The sequence below is a fragment of the Triturus cristatus genome, chromosome 5_2, assembly GCF_964204655.1.
Source record: "Triturus cristatus chromosome 5_2, aTriCri1.1, whole genome shotgun sequence".
Lineage (NCBI taxonomy): Eukaryota > Metazoa > Chordata > Amphibia > Caudata > Salamandridae > Triturus > Triturus cristatus.
In genome coordinates, this window is record NC_140588.1 from 871,462,472 (window position 1) to 871,486,155 (window position 23,684).

At 39.8% G+C, this 23,684-nt stretch overlaps 1 protein-coding gene across 2 annotated transcripts in view; it reads left to right on the forward strand.

Moving 5' to 3' along the window:
* AFF2 (ALF transcription elongation factor 2) overlaps nucleotides 1-23,684 on the forward strand; it is an 855,266-nt gene that overhangs the window by 209,463 nt on the left and 622,119 nt on the right. The window contains exons 2-3 of one of the 2 annotated variants that reach the window (XM_085608002.1): nucleotides 8,634-8,754; nucleotides 20,155-21,036. In XM_085608002.1, coding sequence (XP_085464128.1) covers nucleotides 8,634-8,754; nucleotides 20,155-21,036 — 1,003 coding nt within the window. Of the gene's footprint in view, nucleotides 1-8,633; nucleotides 8,767-20,154; nucleotides 21,037-23,684 lie in introns of both variants that reach the window. The other variant, XM_085608001.1, reaches the window with a different exon arrangement.

Below are 23,684 nucleotides of genomic sequence, written 5' to 3' on the forward strand. Positions count from 1 at the left end.
GAGTTAACTCCCCATCAACTAAAATTTCATCCGTAGGACACATTTTCATGTTGTTATCACTTCCTATCTCTAAAATTATTTGACCACACTCAAAATCTTTGTGCATCTCTCTTGAATGCTCATCTTCATAAACCTCTACCATTTTAACTTTTGAATTAAGCTTAGTCTTACACACAAATTCAAAATGACCCTTCTTTTTACACTTCAAGCACATATGACTAAGAGCAGGACACCTTTTATCATTAGCAAGATGCCCTAACTTATCACATCTGTAACATTTAAAAGACATTGACTTATCAGATAAAGTATTACTTATTTTGCTCCTATCCACTTGACCTTTGTCTTTTGTTTTAAACTTGACATCACTTTGTTCTTTAACCACTTGTACCTTGGCCTCCTTAACATTATCCTTTTTTATGATGGCAACACACTTTAATGAATGTTCTATCTTTTTAGCTACAACAATGACCTCATCTAGAGTAGGGTCATCTCGTAACCACAATTCTTCTCTTACTTTATCCATATTACAACCTAACATGAATTGATCACGCACATGTTCATCCGTCAGGTTTTCAAATTTACAAGATGAAGCAAGTTTCCGTAAACTTGTCAAATAATTTTCAGTAGTTTCACCCTCATTCTGCAGTCTCTTCCCAAAATGATACCTCTCCAATATCGTGCTTACTTTTGGAAGATAATGCTTGTCTAACTTAGATATGCATATTTCATAATCATTTAAACCATCTGACTCAGAAGTTGCCAATTCAGGGAGATGATCGAACACGTCTTGTCCTTCTGAGCCCAAGCAATGAAGCAAAAGAGATGTTTTTCTTTCAGCACTCAACGAAGCGCCACACACCCTAGCATATCTTTCGAATACACTCTTCCATTTTTTCCATTTGATAGGAGGTTCACCAGGTTGGGAAAGAAAGAAAGGTGCTGCAGTAACATTCTGCATTGCACCAAACATAAAGTGAACCCTTTTTTTTTTTAAAACAAAATATATGATAAATAAGAAGAAAACTAAAAAATAAATTTTAAGGACAATAGAACTGTGCGTTGTAACCTAAATGATAGTCTTATTAAATTTACAATAACAGTTCAAGCCTTTTGATACATACAATTAACATCTATATCATGGAGATTAAACCCTAATATGCACATACATTAGCGTGCATATCGCTGTCGAAACTGTTTGTAATTTCTTTCCTGGAACGCTTTAAATACCAGCGTGTAACTCTCTGTCAAAAATACCTCTTAACTGACATGAGTAGAATTACTGTACCATACTGGAATGGAGACTCGCTTTAGATCACTGGTGTGCGAGTCACCGATGAGGAATTCAAATTGACTGAGAGGAGGAATTTATCGTACCACAAACAAATGGATTCGAAGCTCACTTTGCATAGCTGATGTACGAGCCACCGATGAGGAATCCGAAGTAGAAACAAAACGTGCAAACGTACAAGATGTGATGTTAGTTCACATAGTTCACCGCAATCATCCCAATCCAAAATGGCCGCAGGAACGTGCGACGTAATGACGCTGTCCCAGCATGCAATTCCGCAGTCAGAGCGTGAAGAAAGCCTCAAAAAGAAGTCGACTCTGAAAGAACACTTGAAAATTCGAAGAAGATGAACAATCCAAAACGAAGCTTGAAGGTACGAGTTCTATAAAATGTTAGCTTTTAAAACAGAGCGCGAGACTCCTTCTCAACATATTCCAGTAACGTACAGTAAAAGTTAACGCAAAGTTAATTCATCGCGAAAACCATCACATAGGAAAAAAAAAATTAAACTTTTGAAGATCCTCTCACGCTTGAATTGTAATAATTTTCAATCACATCGAATTTTCACCAGCCTCTCTGACCGTTCACCAGTACAGCATCTTTGACCGAGCCACTAATAACATTTGAAGCTCATGAGAGAAGACGTACGATCCAGCTGATCCAACGAAAATTCGTAAATTAAAGCAATTCGCGATTGAGGCATGAATTGCTTAAGAGTATGTTATACCTTCCACTACTAAGAGAGTGAGCCCACATCGAGTTAAACCCCTCAAATCACCGTGGGAATGTGGCGAAATGCTCCCAACCCTCTAGTATAAAAATTTTATATCTCACCAGAATCAGTTTAATAATACTTGTTGTTGAGATCTTCTTGAAGACTGCCGACTACGCCAGTGTTATATTTCAATGAAAAAGTCGAAATCCAGTTTAAAGTTGATTTGAAGAAAGAGTTTAATCTTCAAGATAAAATCCCATCCATACAAGTTCACCAGTACAGCATCAGCTCCTAGTCAACTGTCCCAAACTCCCTTATGACCTATATACATTCTATTTCTGACTACATCAAAACCATAGAAACATTTTGTATGACAGATAGGCATAACCATAGAGAACCCGTATAAACAAATCATCAAACAGGACACTACAATACCTGCAGTCAGTGACACTAACCCTGAGAAATTAACACTTAGAGGCGGATACTGAAATGCAGATACTGAAACACGTATAAAGAAAGCCCTGCCTCGTGCCCTGAGCAACAACAGCCCATACAAACAGCGCCACATGTCCTTTACAAATAACTTAACAAAACCAATTAATATATTTTTGGCAATGTAAATGGAACTAGCCCTCCCAAAATCTTACCAGAGCTAACGTATTTTATCTGGGTCCTTGGAGAATGATACAATACGATCTCTTATCTCTTTTCTGGCATAAAAGAGATGCAATTAGTTCCTCATTAGAGCAGCTTAGCTGTCTTTCAGTAATATCAAACACTTTCAAAGGTTTATGAAACAAACTGGCTGAAAAGGAAAGACTGAACAGTGCTATTGCTCCTTGAAATTTGATCTTGAATGAACACATTGCTTGTTTCAGTGATAAATTAGCATGCGCTAATATCCTATTAGAGTATGTCAACTGAATATACCATTACGTGCAACAATCATAAACTCAGAAAAATAGCAGATAACTTTGACAGCTAGTTGATAACAGTAGGGTTTGTAAAGCAGTCGCGGTCCATACAGGTAACAAGGGTGGGGTCGGGCAAGGGGGGATTTCGAGGGACGATGTCGAGGGAAAATTAAATAAATAATTCATTTTCGTCCCTCGAAACACCCCTAACCGGGCCCCACCTCCCCACCGCTGCTACGTACACGGACTGCGGATTTTCAGGAAGACCTTGGAGAGGGTCAGGTACCAGACTTAATGGCTGCAAATAAATATATTGCCACGGGGGCTAGTGAGTGGTAGCCAGATTAAATAGAAGGACAGAAAATGGAAGTGGCTAACCTCCTACTCCATAGCAGCAGTACCATAATACTCCAGTAATTTCAGCCAATACCACCAGAATCAACTACTCCCCCCAGTTACACTGACTCACCCCTTCCCTCTTTAATCTCCTTGTGCTGCACTCCATGCTCGCTGTTCCTCTAATATCACGAAGGTGGGCCATGCTTCTTGCACTCCTGCTCCTGGTACTTCCTTGCACCAACGTTGTTACTTCAGTTGCTGCACAAGGTCAGGGTCTGAGTGGTAGCCTCCCAAACCATGTTACAAGCCTACTCTCACCACCATCTGTGGCAGTAAAATTCAGTTGTAGTTGACATTGTAGGGAAATTGGTTGGCGAGGTGCCACCTGGAGTGCTTGCATTCATCCCTGCTTAATGCCAACTCAGGCAACAGTTGCGTCTGCCCGGTCTCCTTCCTCAGGGTGCCCACTGGCAGCCCAATAGAAGCCCAAAGCCTAGAGTAGGATCTTCTGCTGAAATGCACCCTATCTTACCGCGGATGAGGAAAGGAGCACTAATTGAATTACACTTCATGCATTTGGTTATCTGGAAAGTGCAGCTGTGAGCTATGGAAACTCCAAAAACAAACCGGTTAACATGGTTACTTATAACAGGTCAAATCAGCATGAGTAACTAATCTGCAGTGAATTTTTAATCTCGCACGAATGCGGCTAATTATCCGAGGCCAAATGCAATTAATAGTCTCATAACACTGTAAATACAGTAAACAGCTAGAGTTGGCCTTCCCTGCTTGTCATGTCAACAGTAATACCAGCCTAAGCGTGCTTTCTCATATGCTTGGAGGATATTAATTATCCTTTTTGTAGCAGCAAGATAGATTGCAAAGCCAAGTAAATAAATACATGTGATCTATCAATTTGTCACTCTGAATTGTCAGTTGTGCAGTGAGAACAGATATTAAGGTAACTGACATCTTATTGACATTACCTATTGTTTGGAATTATCTGACTCGTTGCAAATAGTTATTAACAATTTACTCTTTCATATATTTATAAATTGGTTATTGTATACAACATTGTCACTCCCGTGTTTATAACATTCAACAGTTTATCATTCATTTCTGTTTCTAAATAAAAGTATAAAAATTGTCCTTCTGAATATTGGGAGATGACATGAAAAAATGTTGAATTGATTTAGACTAGGGACAGAATTCACAATTTGTGCACCTAATATCTGCAAATATTTATTTCTGCAGATAAAAATGATTACTCTTGAAAATTCAATAACAATATTCTACAGTAAGAGGTTTAGGGTCAAAGGTGGGAACACAAGTGCTCCTGGGGTATAAGAATGGGAAGGGAAGTCATTGCACTACTAGTGCTCAAACAAAACATCACACACACAAAAACACAACACACGCACGCAAAATAAAAATCACACACACGCACAAAAACATCACACACACATACACACACACACAAGCTTAGGTTTGTTTGGTATCCTAGGGATTTTTATATATCCCCAAAATGTCAGAATAATACATAAACTGTCACAGGAAACTACAAGTGCATAGAATTCTAGTTTTTTTTATAGCATTTTGGTTACATGGTCATGTAATTCATTCACTGAGGTAAATATGATAAAATGAAAAAAAATTATGTTCCACTGTATCTATTCTTGTAATTTGTAACAAATAGACAATTTTATCCGAAAACTGCTATAATTTATGTACTGCGTTTTAATTATTTCTTGAAAATACTTACGGATGATTTGTTTTATGCAAATATGGATGGATCACTTGGCTTACATTCTGTTCATATTTTAGGATACTTTTTTATATAATGCTTTCTCTACGTATATTTTAAAGAACTCAGTCTGAATAACATTTCGTGAATCATTCAGTTTAAATGCTGTGTTTATGGCATGGAAACTTTAGTTGCAAAACATAATCAATAAAGTATGCAAATATATCATAGTCATGTGATTTATTTTCAATATACTCAAAGTACAACGTGCCTTGGGATAAAAATTAATGACATCGCAACCGCTAAGAGTAAAATACTCATTTCAATGAAAATTACACTTTGCTTCAACGTTATTAACATCCACTTATTTCTTTTTAGGAGTGAAAATTCTGGGGTGCAGGAGGTTTAATTAAATCTGTGTTTTATTGATAATCTCTAACCCAGTACATTTTTTCATCCCTTTACCTAATTGGATTGGTATGGTGTCTCATCCATATAAATCAAAAATTATGTATACATTTAAAAACATTAGATTCCTAAGAACTTAAATTACTTTCGACTCTGGTTTTCCCATATGTCTGTGGAATTTCTATTAAATGATAATGACATTGATTAAACTTGCTCTCCTTGTCGGAATTGGTTTTTACCTTGTAACTTCTTTTAAGTTTATTTATAGGAGATCATTTTTTCTTCTCTGGTAGCATTTCTTAGGTATAATACATTTTCAAACTCTATGCTTTTCTTATTTTTAACAGAGATCTATTGTGTGTTTAATCAATGTGCTTCCAAGAGTTGCATAGTTTAGATTAGAGAATAAAAACTGTTTGTTGTTTGTCAACTAAAGACGTATCCGCTCATGCCGTACTTCACTACAACATGCTGTGATATTTTTCAACAAACCACTTATTATTTTAATCTTACTGATTATGCGGTTCATTAAAAAGCAGTATTAAAAACACTTTATTAAATCTTAGCTAGACATATAAGCTTCACAGTGTAGCGCATAGTAAACTATGTAGCATCTTGAACAAAGTTGGTTATGCTTCATTACTTTTGAATTGAACATCCAACCAGATGGGGCTGACCAAATCTTGAAGTTGATGTGGGTTCAGGTGAGATAGACCTCCAAGCATATGGAGCTATACTCAAAGTTGCTGACCACCCAGGAAGAGTGCAAAATCATATGGAAAAATAGTTGTGAGGCTGTCATTCAGCACCTTTGATGTCTCTACAAAAAGTCCTTTTTATGGCAGATTATGAGAGAGTCAGAATTAGGTGCAGAGATGACAAGTGACTGGAATGACTAATTCTGACTGGTATTCAGGTTTTTCCCCAGAAATGAGGAATTATATTTAGACCCGAAATTACTGGGTTCAAATTCACAAGTGCAGTCCCTATTATTCTGGAGCTGATTCCACGCCCATTTACCACCTGCACTGAGGAGGTGGTAAATGGGAGCTGGTGGTTAGTAACAGTGCAGGGCTGTATGCTTCAAAGGCAGGACATGTGGAGGATGAAGGTGCAAGGGGACGGTGAGACAGCTACCAAGTAGGGTGTACAATTCTTTACATCCTTGTTGTAAGAAATTGTGTTATTAGTTGGGAGCAGCCGCGGTCCGTGGAGGGAGTTCCGTGGAGCGGAAAGGCGGGGCAGGGGAGGGGCAGGGTGGGGGGTACTAAACACCGGAATATGGATAATTGGAGGTAAGTAAACAATTACATTTTAAAAAACGAATTTCGTAGCGCGTGCTGCATCAGAAAATGCGATGCAGCACGCGCTACGAAATTCATTTTATTTATTCTGGTCTCTTGAGAGAAACAGAAAGTAGGAAGCACGCTCCCCGCAGCCAATCACAACACTGCAATGCACCATTCTGATTGGTCTGAGCGCCATGATACAGCAATCTGCCAATGGCTGGAGGGGTGGGCATGTGCTCAATGTGGCTGTAATGCAGCCTGCATGGAGAACAGGGAAAGTGCACATGACTGTGTTTGGGCGGCCCAAGAGGGCAGACCAAACAGTCATTGTGCACTCAGAAGGGTTGTACCACTCCTTCCCTGTTCTGCAGCCCCACCCCACCCCCCACGCATGCTGCCGTAGCAGAAGGACAACACAAAATGATAATAGTATTGTGTTATTATCATTTGATTTTTTTCTTTCTTTGCTCCTTACTGGCAGTGGGACAACGCTCTTCTGCCTTACAGGAGGAACAGCCACTGCATTCCTGTGCCAACACTCCTCCTATTGACCATTTGTTATTATCATGCATTATGGGATTCCATGTATAGATAATACCTACAGTCAATGTCACACCCTATTGGCTATGTCTTATTCTTTGTTTATCATTTTATTATCTTTTTACGCCCTGCTATGAGGCCGCTAGGCATATCTGGCACTTTAGAAAATATTTAAACAAAGAAGAGAAAAGATGACAGCTATTTAAATGCTATTATTTAATCAAAGGAGGGAGAGAGAAGATGAGATCCATTCGGCTTCCAAGCAAGGATAAATAATCAGGGGAGAATGGATCACTTGTCCTGTATTACAACCAGGGTCTGGTCTATAAGCCGTCTTAAAAAACCCTCAATCACGCACGGGAGTGGTGGAGCCATGTATCTTGATTATCCGCTTCCCAGATCATGTGATAGCATCATCATTGGGTCTTTTATTAAAATATGCTTTCCTCCACGCGGAGGTAGACAAACTGGTGATTACAGAAGGTGAACAGTAATCGAGTGAATGCGAGTTAAGTGAATTTAAAATTACCTAGCACCCTCAACAAAGTGGATTTATTCAGTTGGAGATGGGGCAAGGGTAAAATCAGAGCAGTGCATATACAGAAATGTTTCTGTTCTATAACACCTGTGAGTCCTTGTGAATGGTCGACATGTTTCAGACCTTCTATCGCCTAGCTGGGTTGGGGAGCTTTCTTCAGGACCAGTGCAAAGCTAGTTGCTCACTAAGCAACATGTGAGGGCATGTAAGTAACTCACCCTTCTTCTCATTTGTATTCCGCTTTCTCGGGGGACCGGCGGGCTGAATTACCTGCTGAATGAGTCAGGTTGCACAACTTGTGCTCGCTCCGTTCTTCGGTCTTCTACTGTCAGTGCGCATGACAGTATGACCGGCCATCTTTGGCTGGCCAAACCGTCATGTGCACTGACAACTCTCCAACCCAGCTGTGTTGCTGGGTGGAGAGACCAGCAGGCACTGGCTGCCAGCTCCAACAGAGTGCAAAACAAACCCGTTCAATCCGATCCAGATACTGCTCTCATGGATATGAGAGCAGTATCTGGATTGGCCATAGGGGAGTGTGGGAGCTTCAGCCTGTGCCCAGAGGAGCAGAAGAGTGACAATCAAAACAGCGAGCAGAAGACCGGCAGTTATGGTTTTTTTACTGTTCGTTTTGTTACAGGCCACCCCAACGCTGCCCACCACATTTCCCTGCCACCAGCCACTACTGCTATATTACATAAACAATCTGCGGAAGTGTGGCAAGAGTGTCTTAACCCTTAGCCACGTGTTAATATCTGGAACATATATTTTCAGTGTTTTATTTTTATGTTATATACAAAATACTGAAATAATTTGTTCACCTTTTTATATTTTTTTGTTTTTCCAATTAATTTTCAGCCACTTTGAACCAGACCGGAGTGCGCTAAAAAGGAAAGAATGGGAAAGAAGGAATCAGGAAGTCCAACAAGATGAAGACCTCTTTGCTTCCGGTTTTAATCTTTTCGGGGAACCCTACAAGGTATTTTCATCTGTACGTCATCTACCTAGTAATTATATTCTACATGAGCCATTTCTTTCAAAATAAGATGTTGTAATTGTTTTGGAAATACTGGAGAGTTATTTATCAATTTGATTGATTGTAAGGAGTACGCCTGTCATGGCTGTAAACTGTAGATCCCATAACCAATGCTAAATGTGTGGGAGCATCTTTGAAATAAGCTGTAAACACGCAAACAAGTAAATTATATTGTGCTAAAATGTAATTGCATGTATTATTTACAGCAGTGTTCTTATTACATGAAGGTTTGTCCATTATGTGAGGACATCGTTCTTAAAAGGTATAGTGGAAAATTAATGTAATCTTGAGAAACTGTACAAGTTCCATTAATGTAATTTTTGTCTCTGTATAATTATCCTACCAATTAATTTGAACAATTGAGATCTGCATCAAAGATCATTTCAGGTGTGTTTGATAGAATGGCATGGCTTAACAATTTATATAGATTTAAATCAGCTCATTTTTAGGTCTCGCCTAGCGTTGCAGCGCGCATGTGTAGCTCACGTAGCGAGATTTATTGGGGTAAAGTATTTTGTGTATAGGGACGTCTTTTACCTTTTGGGCAATGTCGATATTTATGTTAAACTTTCTGTTGTGATTGGTGTTCAGTGGGTTTTATTTACCGCCCTATATTTTTTTTGACACGCCCATGGGACAGCGAGTCGACTGCCTGTCTTGCTCATGCTGCCTGCACGCGCCAGTTGGCTCTCTGATTGGTTGGCAACTTTCAAATAAGCAGTGTAATTGGTGGACCTTGTCAACCAATCAGAGAACATAGTGGCACATGTAAGCAGTGTGAGCAAGACACGCTGTAGACTCGCTGCCCCAAGGGCGTGTCGATGTTCAGCCTACACATAACATTGCAGATCTCCACACCCGAGATTACAACTGTTACTGGTGTTGAGATTCCAGGCTGTGCCACTCCGAGCTCCTGCCTACTGAAATAGTGGACTTTGCCATGCACGCAGGGATGCCATAAAACGATGCAGCGAGCCCACATTGTTAAGGACCGGGTTATTTGCACACTATGACTCGAGGCCACGACATAGAAGCTGGAAGGAGGTTCAGTGGCATAGAGAAACATGAGCCCCTTGCCTGCAATGTACATGGAGGGTGCTTCCCCCTGACTCACTCACATTCACTCAGGTGCTTGTGGTCGTATCGATAAAGCGGCTGCACCAACTTTTCATTAGTGGCCCGCACCGGCGGCCTGCGTGTGTCTGCCGGCGCTAATCCGCTGTCGAGTCTGCGGAAGAGAGGAATCCATCAGCTGCAGAGAGGAGTCAATATTGATTAGGGCTTACATGCAATGAGTGCTACTGGAACAGCTCATCATCACAACCATTCGCCCATCCCCAACTGCGAAACAGTTAAGCCTGCTCGCCCCCTCATGCAGTAACGTGATCTCCGCCTCCCACAACAGGTTTGTTTGCTTTTCTGAGTCTGCTGTGCACACAATACACCTTTGCAGCCACCTCGTCCTCACTCCGCACACCTGGGGATGTGCAGATCATGGCCCCGGCCGCTCTCGGATGGTGCCGAATGGCTCTTCTGTACAGGTCAGAGTAAAGTATTTCTGTCAATGTTTCCATCAGCTTTGCTTTCACCTTGCCCCCCTCTGCTTCCTAGTTGAATGAGATCGGTCTCATTTAAATGAACACCTCCCTTTTTCACTCAGTACTGAAATATGTTCCGCAATGGAGTTTATCAACACCTGGACGGCACACGGATTTGTGTATTAGAAATTATTTTATTGCCCAATTAAAATTTGGATTGCGTAGAAAAAAATGCTCCTTTCAAAGCTGTCTTATTTTTGGATCGAAATTGACAGGGATTGATTCGGTGTTTGCTAAATTGTCAACTAAAAGCAATGGGTCAACCTTGTCAAAATGAAAAGCCTCCACTATCAAAGAGCTTGCATTTTTCATGTTTTAGTGTTTTTCCCCTTAGAAACTGTCATGAATTTTCCCGTTTACGGATATTCACTAGAATGATCGTGGAACAGTGGCATAGTGTTACTTTTGTTGGTATCTTTAAATGAAAAGTTAAGTTTAATGGGTGCGAAAAAGCAGTCGTTTTAATATGACCCACAAGTGAAGTGGCCATTCAAAACTAACAGTTGTATTTCCAGCCCAAATAATAATGCTAATAACTTGAGTTTCATGCAGGGCTTCATACAATCCTTCTGTCGTCTCCAAGAGCTGTGCGCAGCAGGTGCCGTTTTGTGGCTGGTTTGTCTGGATGCTCGCCTGTCCTTGCTTGCTCATTACATGATAGTATCAGTTTCCATACATTTTTGTATATGGCTGGGTCACTTGCGGCCTGCAGGGTGTGATCATCTTTGCTCTGTTTTCATTTGAGCCGAGCCTTCGTGCAGACGGTGGGTGGGACAGTGGCTGCATGGTGGCTTGTGGCCGGTTTGCACAATATCCTCCTGGTGGTGGAAAAAAGTGGGAGGGGCCCGGAAGGGTTACCTTCATATTTAATATAGCTTTTGACAGAGACTGAACGCAATCCAAGCTCTTCAGACCTCTTTCAGGACGCAGCAAAAGTCGTGTGCAAATCTGAAACTATGCTCCTGTCTCACTTTGATGTGAGGATTTATCTGTGCCCTGCTGTCGGCTAGCACACTCTGATCTTGGGCACTCCTAGTCCGAGTTCTAAGCGCTGTACATGAGCATCAGTTACAGTTACATTCATTTTTGGTAGGCACGGGAAGATTAAGAGATTTGCCCAGAATCACAGGGCCCGATTCACAGAACTAACTTAAGACAAAATCCTAAACTTACTACTTTTGGTATTCACAGAAGTTAGGATTTTGTCTTAAGTTTGTCTTAAGACAAACTTAAGACAGACTTAAGACTGTCTTAAGACAGACTTAAGACAGTCTTAAGACAGACTTAAGACAAACTTAAGACAGACTTAAGACAGACTTAAGACAGACTTAAGTTAGGATTTTGTCTTAAGTTTGTCTTATGTCTGTCTTAAGTCTGTCTTAAGTCTGTCTTAAGTTTGTCTTAAGTCTGTCTTAAGTCTGTCTTAAGACTGTCTTAAGTCTGTCTTAAGTTTGTCTTAAGACAAAATCCTAACTTCTGTGAATACCAAAAGTAGTAAGTTTAGGATTTTGTCTTAAGTTAGTTCTGTGAATCGGCCCCATAGGATGTAGCAGCTGTGGTCCTTATGCCACATCCTGTATAGGTGTTTTGGCAGTTATGGGAGGCATGCATTTGTGCTTACTACTGTTTTAAAAAAAAGAGTTTTATAGAGTGCGTGACTTCACACAAGGATTGCTGCTCAGCCTAGAAGTGTGTGACTGTTAACGAGGCCACAGGTCACAAGGATGTGACATAGTCAGTCTGGGTTTATCGGGACCTGTGAACTCTACCAATAGGAATAATTACACTACAGTTCCCAGTATGTTTTGTGTTTTTTTCTCTAAAACCAGCACTGTCCGAAAGCCCCTATTATGACACGAGGAGAGTCGACATTCATGTGTGAAATATGCTTAGTCAGCAAAGCATTGCATCCCCTGTTCCTGATTTCTCTCTCATCACCAGGTTTCCGACACCCCCTCCTCACACAAACATATCTGCTGCTCCCACGTTTCTGACAATCCTCTGAGTATGACAGATGTGCTTTCCAGGGAGCAGCGGGAGGGGGGTGTATGAGTCCGCTTAAGAGCAGAAGGTCAGAAAAGGGCTTGGGGTCTGCAGGAACAGGTGGGGGAGGGGGCCAGTGAAGTAATTAGATGGCGTCACTGTTGTGCTCCTCACCTCCTTGATTGGTGCGAAAAGATAAGAAAAGGCACAGCGGGTAAGGCTCCCACTACCTTATTGACCCCTGGCCATCTGCCGATCCAAGGAACACAGGCCCAGGTGCAAGATTACAGCCTGTCGAACTCAGCTCTACAGAATACCCGTGTCAAATATGAAGGATGGCCAAGTAGCCCAGTGGCATAAATGTGCACTGTGGTGGGGCTACCTATTGTAAGACTCAGGTCTTCAACAATGGCTGCCTTACACTGCCAGGCTTTGATGGAGCACAATGCCTGCTAGGTGGGAAAGTCTACGTCTCAGCTTAAGCTAAGCCCTACCATTCTCCTCTTACTTTTGTGGAGTAACACTTCTCACATGGTTCACACTATGAACCCCACACACTTCCATACAAGCACAGCCTATGTACTAGGAAGCTATACAGTGCTTAATTTGTGCCGGTGGTTGCAGGTACTGGGCAGCGCATTTACAATGTAATAGGTCTCACACTGACATTATTTTGAGCTATTGACATTGTAAATGACTTTGTTTTTCTTTTGTAAAACATAAATAAAATGTGTTGTAATTTAAAATGCCAATAGCTAAATGTTTACTTTAAGCTATTGGCATTGTTAATACCAATGCCTTTTATTTATGTGTAAAAAAAGAAAACACAAATAAGAGGCATTGTCATTTGCAATGTCAATAGCAAATGCCTTTTATTTATGTTTTACAAAAGAAAAACAAAAAAACCTATGTCATTTACAATATAAAAAGCTCAAAATAATGTCACTGCGAGACCTATTGCATTGTAAATGCTTTTTACTAAGAGTTTTTTCCTTATTGGAATCTTAGCACAACCCTTGATAAGGGTTATTAGGAAGGCCACTAAGAGTTTGAGAATTTCAAAATACTTTCCACAAAATAAGGTTATACCAACTAAGCTCCTTCATAGAAAGTGTTGGGGTGGCCTGGCAAGAGTTAAAAAGCATTGACCACATAGAGTACAGCTATCCCTTTCTAGCTTTATTTTTTTACTACTATAACAATAACATCTTTACAGGACTGGTTTACAGGTAAGGAGCAACCCACAAAAGTAGCTGTGCCTTAGAAGGACAAATAACCAAGTTACCAAATTGGATGTGTGTATACCTCATCTATGGGAGTACCTGAAATAAAAAAATATCTCTCTATCTCCATAAAGCGAGGTCACCGCTGTGAAGTTACATTTAGTATTTAGGACCGGGTTTCCATAGGAAATGATTTGTTTTGGGTTTCCTAATAATTTTAGCACCTTTTGACAATCTTCAAAAAACTTTCCACAAAAAATGGCTAAACCAACTCAGCTCATTCATATAAAGTGTTAGGGTGGTCCAGCAAGTAGACGCTGAGAGAAAGGAAGGGGTCCCAAAACATAATTTCCAATACAACTTCACACAAGAAAATTGAACAACCAAGCTGTCAGAACGGAATTACACCAAACTTGGCAAAAACTAGATCTTGTCCCAGAAAGCATTGTTTTAATGATTTCATAATGATAAGTTCAGTAGTTTTTGAGAAATAAAGTTTCAACATTCATGTATATAGAGTAACGCTATACTACTGCTGAGTAATGCAGTACGACAAGGTCAAAACACACAATCTGATTGCTTAACACCATGAAGAGCCTTTTAATGATTCAGGAATTCAATCCCCATGTGATATAAAACAAAATATAAATAGGGAGTAAGGAGGCAAGGCCGGTGTACCTTGACCACTGGCCCTTGTGGGGGTGGGGGTGTCCGGACACCCCCCTTGGTGGAATGAAAAGGTTTTATTTGCAGCACCATGGTACTGCGATACAACTGCAATGCTCAGCTCAGTATCATGTAATTTTGTGGTACTAATGCGGTACCGCAGCATGGGTGTTGGCCGCAAACATAATGTTGGGCACTTTTGAGGGGTTGGGCTCAGATTCTGACCATAGGCCTGGACCCATGACCAACCCCAAGTTGCATATGGACAAAGTGGGTTGGGTGCAGGGCCTCACACTTCATATGTAAGTCCGTGTGCAGCAGAGTTTTGGTCACATGAGGTGATTGGGCGCAAAGGCCTAGCAAGCGGCCAGGCCCTGCTCGTAAGTCCACACCAGCAGTGCGCAGCAAAGGATAAGCATTGTTATGTATGGTAATAAAATATTACTTTGAATTTTTTTTAAACTTGAAATTCACTGAAAAGAACAAAAATTAAAGTAACATTAGAGTTAGGTATGGTTATATTATCTTAATTTACATTTAAAAAACTTGAGAAATGCACTTTAAAACTCAATCGGTAAAGTGTTAGGTGAAAATGTCATTTCAAATGTTACATTTTGAACCTAAAAAACATTGCCATTTTATAGTTACTTCAGTTAACTATAACTGTTGAATTTAAGTGTTTTTTACATTTTAAATCTAAGGTTTTAACTGACATTTTCATCTAACTATAACTTGCACCGCCATAGATTTCATATTTCATCAGTCATTAATATGTAAGGTCATAAGCAGTGCATCGCATCTTGGCCTTTAGGTTTTGCTCTCTCTGCCTCCTCTCATGGGCAAGCGGAATCTTTTTCTGCTCCAGGGCTAGGGTTGTTGCTTCCTTCTCCTCAGCAGCCATAGTCTAAGGTGAACAGCTGTAACATGAGAGTCCTAAAGCACTGAAGCATACACATTTTCCTCCATGTTCTGAGGGCAATCTGATAGTTACCTTTCATGGACTCCTTCACTAGCCTCCACGCTCGCTCCTGCACATACTCCTTAGATTTGTCATGCTGAGGCTCTCAATGCTGCTCTTTCAAAAATTAAACATGCAAAATTGGAGAGTAGGAATGAAATTAAGGAACATTTTTTTAAATCACAACTTAAGCAAATTACAAACAAAGTTGCATTTGATATCAAATTACAAAGCAAGAAATGTTATTTTTATTTGGTGAAGGTGATTACTCTCCTCCAGCAATAATGACAGCCCTTATCAGGGTGAACCCTCAAAGTCACTAAATTAACCAAAGTTCAACCCCCTGCTGGCTATGGCACAGAGCAGTCAGGCTTAAAATCGGGTGATGCAGCATAGGTAGGCTATGCAGCACCAACAGTAATGAAGTCAAATGCAAAAGAATATAAATACCAAACTGAATTAGAAACATCGAGCAAAATGTAATAGACAAATTGACATTAAATTGTCAAAAATAAAATGAGGGAATTGGAAATATGTATTTTTAAAGTTTTAAGCAGGAATAGTGCGAAAAAGCATAAAGTTCTAATGATACTCAATGGTCGCAGCAGACCAGGACCAAAGTGCAATTTGGTGCTGCCTGCCTTGAGGGCACCTGGTTGGATTCACCAACCAGGTTCGTCCTGGTCAAAGATTTTACTTACTGATGTATTCCTTTAAGTCACAATCCACCTCAGGAGTACACTTCTAAAGCCCCCAGGATCTCAGGAGAGGCACATAGAGACTCACAGGGTGTCAGACAGAGGCCAACAGCAGGGTCCAGTCCAATGTCAGTTGCTACTGGTCAGCTTGGCAGTGCCAGGAATGGCCTATGGTAGCTTGTTGTATCACTTTAGCTTGAAACAGGAGGGCAACCTAATGGTTCTTGGAGTCCACCTCTTTGTGCTGGGTGCAGGAGGGAGCAGATCCAGTTCTTCAAGTCAACTTGACCTCTGAATGTTGGGGTGTGTGTTGGCTGTATAGTATGGTAATTCTAGTGTCCTCCCACATGTAACACTAAAATGCAGTTTGAAGCAACCACTCTACCCACAATGAACCTAGAGAAAGAAATTTGACAGAACAATAGTAGTGTTTTCCATCCACCAGACAATGGATACACAAAAAGTGTCATGCCGTCCTGTTCTTTGCCTTTAAAGGTCACCCCTAAGTGTTATATGTAAAGGCAGCAGACCTATCAAGCAAGATTTCACATGCAAGATTTGACACTGTAATGTCAAACAGGATGCTCACTGCCCCCACCATGCACTTTCCATGAGGTTTGGAACATCTCTGCTCATTCAGGTCAGCCTACTCTTTGCTCATGAGAAGCATTTCACAAGTTTTTTGCAACTATTCAAAGGCCAATTCCTGCCAGGAAAAATCAGCCTAGAGGAATTTCAGGCAGGGAAAGGGTACATTTCTAAAAGGTACTTTACCTTAAAACTTCAGCATTCAATAGGATTTTTTACCAGCTTTTAAAAACTGTTGTTTTATTATTTTAAAAATTAGTCCTATTCCTGAGATTCAGTATTAGGATTTTTATCTGCACTCAGGTTTTCTACTTCAAACAGCTAGCCCTGCCACCCTGAAAAATAGCTTTCGGTTGTTACTCACTGTAAGAGCATGTTAACATTAAATTTCAATATATCCTACTGTTTAATACCATGCACCATTCCTTTTGGACTATGAGGGATGCATAGAAGGGACATTAATATTCAAATTAAGGTTTTGACCTGTCAAATTGTTTTATTTTGACAAATAAAACTATAATGTTTAAACTGCCACAGTCAGACTACAATGGTAATCCTTAAAACATGTTTTACTCTGTCACTGTAGTGGATGGAACTTTAGGTGTTGCAGTCCATAGTGACATATAATGTGCAGGCCCAGGGTACCTTTTGTACCATATACTATGCACAGATATTTAAGTGAAATATGCCAATTAGGAGTACACCAATTTCATCATGTTGAAAGGAGGAGTAGAGGTACTTGACTACTAGTTAGTAAAGTACACAGTACACAGAGGTTTGTCATTCCTACATAAGGTAATATCAAAGAAAGTGATTTGTCAGCTGGAGAGAATTGGTGTCCACCACAAGTACTAACGTCACTATTTTGCCATGTCCAGTCAAAGGTTTGAGTAATTTAAACCTGAACTCAATCCCTGGCAGATGTGGAAGAGAGTAGAAAGGTTTAACTTAAAAAAAATGTGCAAAGTATATAGAGGTAAGAAAACAGTTAAAAACACAACACAATAAAATCCCACTCCACTTTAGAAAAATAGAATAAAATCTAATGAACAAAATGGCAAAAATCAAGGAACTAGAGGTCAGAATTTTTAAAAGGTTTACGTGACAAAAGAGGCAAAAGTGCAAAGCACCATTGGATTCAATGTTCTTGGTAGACCTGGACCTAGACAAGATCTGAAGCCAACCGCGATGGAGCATGGTTTGGATACACCAATTAGATTTGCCAAGCTAGGGCCTGAAAGTCGGTTACTTTGAAAAAGTTTCTAATTTCCATTCCGAAAAGGATCTTTCTCATTATTCTGAGGGAAAACTCTTCTCCATGTGGAAAAAAACTGAAATTCAATCTGAGACAGTGGAAATGTTATGTTGGTTGGATAGTTTTAACAGTCAGTCCCATTGAAGCTTTGGAGCAAACATTTAAACAAAGTTGTTAAATTTATTTTTGTGCCCAAACATCCACAGGAGTACACTTCTAAGACCTCAAGGGAGCGCTTAGAGACTCCCCACAGGCATAAGACAACAGCATAGTCCAGCACAGGTCCAATAGCCACCAGTGAGCTGATAGAATACTTCACAAGAATGTCCTCTTTGGCTTTTTTCATTTTTCTAGACTAATCTAGGGGATCAGCCTTATGATAATTGGAGATGTTTCTGTCCTTGGATTTCAATTGAAAGATATCTATTCTCCTGAAGTACTTCTCACAGGTAACAGATGAGATGCCAACTGCATTAGGTTCAGTCTACCTGGAATCATTTTGCAAGTCCAGCAGCTTTCCATAGAAGGCTGGGTGAAGGTCCAGCTTTGAAGGGTTCATCAGCCTGTGTGCAGGGATGAATCTAAGAGACTCCTAGACCCTCTCTGACCAGTGGAGTAAAGGTTCTTAGGGCCTGACCTACTTACATTTGCAGTAGTTCATGTTTGCATCAATGCAAACAGCCCCAACATACCATGTGTCAGGGTATTTGCAAGATGGTGAAATTCTTCGGCCGCACTAAACGTGGGCACTGAGGGCTGGAAGTGTATGTGCAGAGGGTACTATGGTAATAATAGTGTCATCCCACATCTAACACCAAATCCAGTTTGATGCAGGCACTGCGCCCACAACCAACAGAGACGGTTGGCGTTTGTTGCAGTACTGAGCATTGTGTAGGACCCTGAAATCATTGACAAGCCAGACGGGGAAGTAAAGAGATTTATTCTGACACAGGGGTGTTTCTATAAGGAGCCAGGGAGGTGCTCGTATTATAGCACCGAGGCACTTTGGATGTGGTCGCTTTTATCATTCATTTGTGTGGCAGGAGGACTACCGATCGAGGCTGTGGGCACAGTCATGTATTAACATCTGCAACAGAGCACCTGGATGCTCTAATAGGTGATTAGGGAGCTATAAAAACACCAATAACATAGCATAACATAACTCTAAACACTCAGATTAGCACTCAGTGATGTTAACTGCTGACCAATTGAATTTGGTTATCATTTGAGTGTCACCACCATAGGACAGAGACTCAACATAAAGTATCTATACCCCGAAGATTTAAGAAGAGTATTAAAAATAATAGGGGAAAAAGAGCAGCCGTGTACTACTCCTGGTCACTCACAATTGCGGTAGAAAGGTGTAGCATTGTTTTGTATCGATCATAAGTCAATTTGAATATTAAAATAGACTTCTCTTTGTCCTGTGACTAGGTGAAAGGAGATCATTCTAAGAAACAAGTGGCCGCAAATTGGTTCCAATGCCATTTCACTGGTGAATTCTTGTGATATGTGTCAAGGCTTGAAGACCAATGGTGGACCAACAGCACCCACATTATAAACAATTAAAATTGATCTTTTGTGACAGCAACTTACAAACATCAACCTCTAACAAAGGTGAAAGGCAGCCAGGAAGAAGAGAGGGCTTAATAATGTTGACAATATCTGAAAAGCCTACCAGAGCTAGAAGCGTTTAGAATAGACAGGTACTTCAGATGATCCTTACTTGAGCTGGACCATGATGCAGTTAACATGTGACTCTTTTTTGTCAATTGTATTTGTACAATGGTAACCCCTAACACTGGCGGTATCATTTTTATTGTATGTTTAATGGAATGGTGTTTTGCACTCTCAAGTATAGAACATACTTTGCCCAGGGCAGCACTCCAATGCTTTGTAATAGTGCTGTTTGTTATAGCTTCAATGTTTAGTGTCTAATTTGCAAAACGTCATTCTTCACTAAGCATTGTGTTTTTGAATGCAACTTTTTTTAGGAATTATGCACTGATTTAAAACACTGAAGAAGATTCCTAATATGCCTTACTGTTTACACAGAGATATATTTCTCTTCAGGGAATGGGATTCTAGTTGAAGCAGCAAAGGGAATCACATTTGAGGGAGTTCTCCTAACTTTATGTTTTTCGCAGAATAAATGTTATATAATAAATATGATTTAATTAGTAGTTTATTTGAGTAGCGTTTTTTCTTTCAATATTGAAACTGAGTAATAACAAGCTGTTATATTTATCTACACTTTTCTATAAGTAAACAAATAATTACTCAGTATGTAAATAGTTCACTTTTACAATTGTTTATGAACATTATATTGTTATTATTCACACAATGATTGTCTTTGTTTTCTTTTTTGACTTAGACCAACAGAGGTGATGCTCTGGCCAGCCGTGTGCAGAATACATTGGGAAACTACGATGAAATGAAGGATTTGTTAACCAATCATTCCAACCAGAGCCATCTTGTAGGAATCCCAAAGAATGCAGTGCCCCAGACTCCGAATGAGAAAACTGAGCAAAATATGCTCCATGAACAAAGAAATAAAACGAGCCAGTGTCAACAAAGTGGTGGAATTTCATCGTGTTCAATGCCTCCCCCTCCTCCATCATTGGTAAGTTCAACATTGCTGCACAATCACCAGAGTAACAGAAAATCCCGAACAGACTGGTCACGCAGTGGCCAGAGTGCTAACGTTGGCCAATCAAGTCAACCCAGTGGTCAGCTAATCAGATCAAAGCATACCTCTTCACATGACCAGCCTCAAGGCAGATTTGAAGATCTCTACAGCTGTGAACAACAACATCAAAATACAAGCACAGAAGAGCCACCAGGTGCCCCCTCTCACCCACGGAGGCATAACCACTCTAAGTTAACCTCTGCAGAACAATCCCACAGAGACAGTCATCATTCCAGTTCACCAGTGGAGGCAGAATGCATAGGACACGTTTCCGGATCTCCACTCCCATCTACTTCTTTGCTAAATGCCAATACTGGACTTTCTTCTCAGACCTTTCCTCCTGTGCTTCACCCTAAACCAAGCACGATGCAGCAAAAGCCCACTGCTTATGTTAGGCCCATGGATGGCCAAGACCAAATACCCAATGAGTCACCAGACTTGAAACATCTGATGGAATTAGAAGATGGATTTAATAATCAGTCTTTTGGAGCAATTCTAGAAGGAAAGGTCAGCGCAACCGGATCTAAGAACAAACTGCCAAAGCTCACAATCCCACAAGCAAGTGAAGTGAGTCTTGTTTATACTTTACACTGCATGCTTCAGAAACTGTGATTGTTAGAGTATCTTCTATGAATGATCTCTAAACTAGAACTATTGGCCAACTTCAAATTAATAGAAAAGTGTCCCTTTATTTGCATGTTCAGATAATGTAAATGCAAAGCTTGTCATGTCAGTGCTGACAATATATTTTACTGCCTCTTGCAATACAGCACTTTTCGACTTCTCAATCCTATTACTATGACAAGACTACACTATTTCTGCTATCAAAACAGCCTCTTTCCTTTAGTATGTGTTAGTAAGTTTTTCTGACAAGCACAAGGTAAACACTCACCATGTCCTATGAGCTTTTATTTCCAGCTTTGATTGCAAAATGGTTAACTGGGTTAATTACCCTTTAATTACAGCTGGTTTGACATTAAATCATTAATGTTAATAACAGGAGTAGCAAATTAATTTTTTATCCTCGTGAGTTTGGCCAATTGAGCCCCAATAAATTGTGCTATAGCAACAGTTGCTCTTTACAGTGCTTAGAAACCGAAAGAATTGAAATATAAAACACTGTTTCAAATATAAGTTATTATTTCAAACTGTTGATACTTCTGCTTCTGCTTGTATTACACTGGGTACCATTTGTGCAGTTAGACTCTAACTTATTTAATTGCTGGTTGTTCCTTGTTCAGCCAAGTGCCAATCCCCTATCAAGAAACAGTGGTTCCACTCAAAGAGATTGCTGCTTCCTCCTACTCCATTGTGTTTTTAATTTTTTTTGAATGAAAACAGTATTTTGCCCGATTTGACATTTCAAGTCACTCCGACTCCTGGTTTTCCCCACACAAGTTTCGCATTTTGAAAGGGGGGAAACATGCAGTTTTTCTATGTAGTGGAATCGAAACCATATGCTATATCGATTTCGATCTTCAGAACTCGAAATCAAAAGATACAATAGCGGGGTGCATTCCATCACTATATAACACATCACAACAATGAATATTGTGCTTAGGAGACACAAGGGAGGCCTGACACATGAATCAAAATAAATGAGTTCGTATAAAGAGTAACTTTTGGGCCTACTTTGTGTAAGTGATGCATAAAAGCTGCCATTAACGTTGCATTCTATTCACCACTGGGTGGCTAAAAATCAACCTTTCACTTCGAATTACCATTTCCCCTTTTGAACCTACATTAATGAGTCGTCAAGTCAGTAGAAGTGCAATACTCGAGAAAAAAATAAAAGTAACTGTTAAATTCTGTGCTGATAATTATATATTTTTAGGTCTCAAATGTAACCTTTGATTTCACCCCGGTTATATGATTGTATGTTTTTGACTAACACAACGGATGATGTCATGTATTGAAAAATATGATCAGTTTCGCCCTGGTAAGAAGATGTTTGACCTAAATAGCATAGAATGAAAGTATAGGATGAAGAGACTATAAGTCTTTTGAAACAAAGTGATGTTGTACATGTCTACAAAAGCTGGTGTTGGTGATGCCTCACATTAGACCGGAGAATAGTGGTTTAGTGTTTATCCGATTTGTTCTTGCCTGATAGTAATATAATGGCTTTGAGGGTTAACACTGGAGAAATACATTCCTCATGACATGGATATAGCAAGGCGAAAACATATTCATTGCTTACTCATGGCTGACCTTTTTATGATGTCATTAATACTGTGAGTTTTTTAATCCCATCTAAGGTATGGGAAATATTTTTAGGAGACCTCATGAAAGGCACATTGAAACGTAAATATCTTGACAGAGTTCAATGTGTCTACTAAGTAGCTCTTTGGAAAAATAACATTTTGGACTATAATGGCCTCAGTGTTGTTTAACATTCCAGAGGCAACAAGGGCTAATGTGTGCTGGAGCGTTGCTGGGTGAACTTTAGAAAATGATTCTCAGAGAAGCAAAATATCTATTTCTATCACATGAATGTTTTTTCTTGCATGTCAATTTAGTACATAACTTAATTTCTGTATGGGTCCTTTTACATTTGTTTATCTTTGATGGGCAGAAACTATTTTTATGTTCAATGTGGGAAGAATGTAAACATAGGGGCCGATTCACAAAAGCATTTATGAGTGCAGGGATTAGCACTATAGCAGTACTGTTTTATGTGCACATAAATGTCTTTGTGCCCAAAACGTCCAATTCTGTATTTGTGAAAGCGCAAAGAGAGACATAGTTCTTTCTATTTGTATATGACTATTCCTCGAATATTGCCATTTAAGATGTTTAGGGTCTAGTTCACAAAGACAAGAGTACTTAAAAAAGTACTAAAGGTTTACTACTTTACACGCTCCAAAATGTATTTTTGAATGGGCCATAGAGTGTTATAGTGAAATAAACTGCATGGACATTAAAGACTAAATTATACATCCAAAACATATATAATCATATTATATATCATTTATTTAATTAAAACCTATAGCATGAGTAACTGTGCCAATCAGCAGATGAGGAAAATGCCTGCACAATTGCAAATGTAATTTGATGAGTGGTCAAGGTATTATTTCTGCACTGTCAAAGCATCACAATGTGTTCAGCATGCAGCGGAAACATGGGTTTCGACTGCTACTTCTTGAATTTTTCCAATGGTATTTCCCCCAAATGTACATGAAGTTGGGGTAGTGAGTTATAAAGAGAACCTTTGA